Consider the following 5,563-nt stretch of genomic DNA (forward strand, 5'->3'; position numbering starts at 1 on the left):
TTGGAAAGAAGTTAAAGAATGTTTATCCTATCAAACCAACTGAATATGGTACTCTTAGGGTTCTAAATCCACCAGAAGGAACTACTAAAGGTGATCAAATTAAAAACAATGAGGAGTTAGAAAATATGAGAAAATCGAAGATTGATCTAAGACAAAAGGAAGTTGAGGAAAGAGATAGGGAGGCTATAAGACTCACAAGGGAGGCATTATGGCCAAGTTTGACGATAGAAAGAATGATTGATTCATCGATTAAGGATGTTGAAAAATATTGGCTTAATTTGTTGTCATCTTTTAATACTGGAAACACGAATGATTGACGACTTGACTTCCCTACGACTTCGATGTCATTCTTATGGAGGAGATTTCCAAACACTCAAGGTGTTTCTTTGTCTGATGGAAATATGAATAAGCAACTGTTTGAGGTTTACGCATCACAATCATGACCACAATATGAACTTTGGGGCCTAAATAAAATCTCAGTTGTGATTGATTTTCAAACCAAAAGCTATCTGAATGATACTTTTGTGAATTACAAGTGTAAGGCTCTGAGGGAAAATGATAATGAAGAATTCCAATTCTCCTTTTGTTGATCTTCCATTTATGAATCATCATGATTGGTTTTTGTTATCTTCTATACTTTCCAAACAAAAAGCAACGTACTTGAATCAAATCATTTATCTGAAGAAAATGATCATATTGATTTTGTTGAGATCAGTAAGATAGATATAGAGTTGGCATAATTTTTATTGAAGAAACTCACTCTCGGACCTTGTGATCAACCAGACGACATTCAAAATATGAAGCATGGGAAGATTTAGAAGGAGCCTTGGCAAGTATTATATAAAACGATGGTGAACAAGAATTTAAAGAATCGGATGTTTTATATACAAGACAAGCATAGTTACAAGACTGGAACTTTAAATGACATTCTTTCAAAGGTTTAGCTTTGCAGACATAGTTCGAAGAATTAAGTTAATCTTGTGTCCGATATGCTAAATTGGTGGATCACAATTCAAATTACTTTGTGTGGTTATGATCCTCGGGTTCTTACAAAAAAATACATGCAGACTTATTTCACGATTCAACACAAAAGGGGAGATTGTTAGGTCTTGGAGTTTATTTTATGTTGTGTCGGAGTCTGTTGCGAAAGTTGTTATTGTAATATCTTAGTCTTTATTGCAATGTTTCGATGTATGTTAGGTTTAAGAGTGTTAACACCTTAGGTTTCAAAGTGACCTTTTACTTAATTGTTATATAGTCTGTCACTACTTAGGTGTCATGACCTTAATGATTAGTCTCTAACTGGCTCCCTGTTTGTTAACCTATAAGTAGTGATGTTAATTTGAAGGTAGAGTAAGCCTTTTACTAGTTCTTACATTAAAAAGTTGTAACTAAGACCATCTCCAACCCACCCTCATTTTTCCCCCAAAAATGGAGTAAAAAATGGGGTAAATAGTATTTTATCTCCAATCCTACTCCATTTTTTACCCCATTTTTAACCACGAAAAGTATATTCCAAGTATATTCTATTATTTCAACTTAGATAGATTGTCAAACACACCTCTCTACTAATTTAGTTTTAAAATAAAAATAAATTTTATATTTTTGATTAATTAATATAATTTATTATATTTCATAACATTATAAATATTAAACATTATATTCAAATTAAATCTAATAGATAAAATAAACTACAAATATATAAATATATAAAATTAGGGACTAAACCCGACAACTGAAACTTCATCCCCATATTTAGAGATATGAATTGTATCACCGCATATATGGGGTAATACTATTCATATCTCCAAATATAGGGGGAGAAATAAGGTAGGGTTGGGGAAGAATGGAAGGAGAAAATGGAAGAAAAAATAGCATTTGAGGGTGGATTGAAGATGTTCTAAGCTTTTTTACTCTAAATCAAATCAAAAGATTATTTACATTCTCGTGTTAACATTTCTTTCATTCAATCATGATTTCTTACATCTAGTAAATCAATTTAACAAATAATAATAAATTTAATAATAATAATAATAATAATAATAATAATAATAATAATAATAATAATAATAATAATTAAGGGTCTAATTTGTCCTGTTTTGATCTTTATAGTCTATTTTAACATGGTTTGAATCGTATTGTATAATTTAGCATATTTTGAACTATAGGCATCGGTTAAACTTAATATAGCTACTTGCATAGTTGCATCGACTAAATTGATATATTTATAAAGCATTAAGATCTAATTTAACACGACTTGAACTTTGAATAATTAAATAGTGACAAACCAAATACTATCATGGCAAATTGAATCATTAATCTTTAAATAAACTAAAATCTATAAACCTAAAGGACGAAAATTGACAAATGTTTGACTCCATTTTGATGTCAGGAATGATATAACACGAACTTTGGTGTGATAGTATTACTTTCACATTAAAATGGTACAAAAAGATGGTGTTGGGTTGGAACAAAATCATGTAAATATTTATGCAAAAACTAAAATTTGGTGTTGGGTTGGAGATCGCTCGTTAATGCAACTCCACAAGTCTACATCAACATTTGTTGAAATGGCTGTGTCTTTGGCTTTGGATTGGTTGGTATTGTTTTAGGATTGTTTACTTTTAAAATTGTTCTCTAGTTGTTAGGTTTTTGTATTCTTTTATTTTTTTTTTTTTAAGAAAGTTTTGCCAGGACTTGGTCTCTTTCATAAATGTTAGAGAATAATATACATATAGCATGAGAACATCTGCAATTACATATTAAATTACATATTAGAACTAACCCTTAATAGATTTGTGAACAAGAAACCACACATGGATGATGGATCAGCTACAAATTGGGCAGTGAACCAGTCCATTCTCATTACATTCACCACATCGAACAACCGCCCTTTTTCCCCCCTCTTTCCTCCAATCCATCGTCATCTTACAACTCCCATTGCAACTGAAACACGGCAAGAATCTAACGCCACCACAAGCTTCGCACACATACCCAGCTTTTGATTTAGGCAAGCCTTCAAGCAATAGGCCCAACGACCCTTCTTCCATCGTCTTCAATACCTCATTAGCTCCACCCACGTATCTCCCCTTTACAAACACCCTTGGTGGCACCAGTTCGCTCCTGTCTTTCCCCTTCATTAGCTCTCTCAGTTCTTCTCTAAAACCTTGATCCATGGATATATCTCTCTCGCAAACAAACACCCCATGTCCTTCTATCACTGCCCTCACCGCATTACATTCCTCAAATGTCTTCCGTACCCCTCTCAATGTTGTTGTATACACCACTACCATATTTTCGCCTCTAGGTGGGCATAGCTTTTCGAATTCATCTAGAAATGAGGTTTTAGATACTATGGGTTTGATAAAAATAGGGTGTTGATGATCTTGATTACAGTTTTCTTGAGAGCTTGGAGTTTTGTTTGGGTTTGAGTTTTCTTTATCGACGAGGGTGTGTCGTTTAGAGGGTTGTGAGTAAAGACGGAAGCTTTCAATGGTGGAATCAAGACCAGCCATGAGCTCCCAAGAGTTGATGACTTCAGGTGGTGCTTCGGACCTGGATTCTGAAACTGCTGTGGGAAAGATCGAGAGGAGGGTCACACGGGGTGGAGGGGTTGGGGAGACAGTTGGTTTGGTGGAAGATGGATCAAGCGTCAAGAGGCCATACGTGGTGGAAGTGAGAGACACGATATGGTGGCCCAAGGCTGAGCTGCCAATTTGGCTGAAATCTTCGTCATGGTTTAACAGATGCGATGATGCACAGCCCATCTGGGAAGGTTAAGTGTGTTTCAGAACGCCAATCTAGTGATCAGGTTGAAGAGAAATCAAGACTTATTATGGAGGAGGAAGTGAACTAAAAGTGTTTGACGCACAGTTGTTTCAATTTTAAAACTAGCTTGTGGGCTTGATTTTAGCGCCCAAGTTTGAATTACATTATTAAAGTGGACTCTTCATGCTTTTGTTTTTGAATCATGCCTTTTTAGAAAGCCAAAACGAACCAGCTGGCATGCGACTTCAATTTTGAAAATGAATCCCACCAATCACAATATTATCAAAGTGTTATATATATATATATATATATATATATATATATATATATATATATATATATATATATATATATATATATATATATATATATATATATATATATATACACACACTAGCCGTTTACCCACGGTAAACGCCAGATACAAATAGTTTTTTTCAAAAATTTGTTTCTAATGATTGAATTTTTACAATATTAATTACACAACATTTCTTTATACATCACATTTGAGGTATATATTTTGTTATTGTTGAACTTTTTTTTAAGTCTAGACAATAATACAACATAAAGTTACCCATATAAGAATATGTCTCTAAACTTTATTGTTTGTCATCGCAAAACATAATTGAAATGTTATTATTATATCATAATTATTTTGATAATTATAAATAGTTCAATAAATACAAAAAAAAAAGTTACAAGAGGCAAGAAGGAAGAAATCTGTCTCATGTTGTACGCAAATTTCCAAAAAAATTATATTAAGTTTAATTTAAATAATGAAAACAAAAACATCTTTTTCTAAAATCGGATTTTAATAGTTGAACCGGCCATCGGTCGAACTGATTGTCATAAATCCGACCGATTTTCTCTGGTTCGTATAAAAGCGGGTTTTGGCCTTCAAAAATCGTCTAACACGACCGGTTCTCGATTAAACGTGTCGAATTTTCTTTATTGTTTTTCACCATTGTTCAAATTTTCTTTTATACATATTTTCTAACCAAAAAAGACTGTCATTTATATTTTATCATATATTTGAAAGATCAACTCTTTTAGCAGATTTTTATTTACAAAATTGCCTTAAAAAATACAATGAAAGATTAATAATTTAAAACAATAACTATTACTAAATTCCACAAACTGCAATAAATATATAAATAATTTTCGGACATAATGTCTCCTTTCCATTGTATCATATTATATATATCGAGTTTAATGAAATATTTTTACTCAAATAGTCTCTCAATTGAAGATTGTGATGCAAAAAATTCTGTGGATCTCTAGCAACTTCAAACTTTATCTCCTGCAACTCAATCTCAATCTTAAACTAGGAAACCATAACCAAAGGAAATCAACAACTTATAAGGTTAGTGGATATTCAATTGACCAGGAAATATATGATTATGTTAATAGAATAAATTAGAAGATATAAAAGAATGTAATATATAAAGGTAGATGAAATCCTATGATTATGTTAATAAGATAAATTAGAAGAAATAAGCGAATGTAATATATAAAGGTAGAATCATATGAAGGCATCAAATGTATGTACATATTGTATGATATGGTTTCATATACAACAAAGCTCCCTTTTTGGATATCATATAAATGGTATTTTATACATTTTATTCATGGCAAGTAATAGCAATGTACTTTATCAAAATCCACATATAAAGCAATGTACTTTATCAAAATCCACAATTACAGTAATGTACTTTAAAATTACACGGAACATATAACATCATACTTTCAATATCTTCACAATTAAATGCTTAAAAGTCTTGCCAATTTAACTGGA

The 5,563-nt window shown here is 31.8% G+C and overlaps 1 protein-coding gene across 1 annotated transcript; it reads right to left on the reverse strand.

Moving 5' to 3' along the window:
* Window positions 1-2,685: 2,685 nt before the first annotated feature.
* On the reverse strand, window positions 2,686-3,888 carry LOC111880888 (uncharacterized protein At5g39865). The gene has a single exon (XM_023877298.3). The coding sequence runs from the start codon at window positions 3,765-3,767 to the stop codon at window positions 2,829-2,831; it is 939 nt and encodes a 312-aa protein (XP_023733066.1). The 5' UTR covers window positions 3,768-3,888; the 3' UTR covers window positions 2,686-2,828.
* Window positions 3,889-5,563: the final 1,675 nt, after the last annotated feature.

The sequence above is a fragment of the Lactuca sativa genome, chromosome 6 (genome assembly GCF_002870075.4).
Source record: "Lactuca sativa cultivar Salinas chromosome 6, Lsat_Salinas_v11, whole genome shotgun sequence".
Lineage (NCBI taxonomy): Eukaryota > Viridiplantae > Streptophyta > Magnoliopsida > Asterales > Asteraceae > Lactuca > Lactuca sativa.

Excerpts from the sequence above, each read along its gene's own strand:
- LOC111880888 (XM_023877298.3), bottom strand. The coding sequence starts at position 3,767 with ATGGGCTGTGCATCATCGCATCTGTTAAACCATGACGAAGATTTCAGC.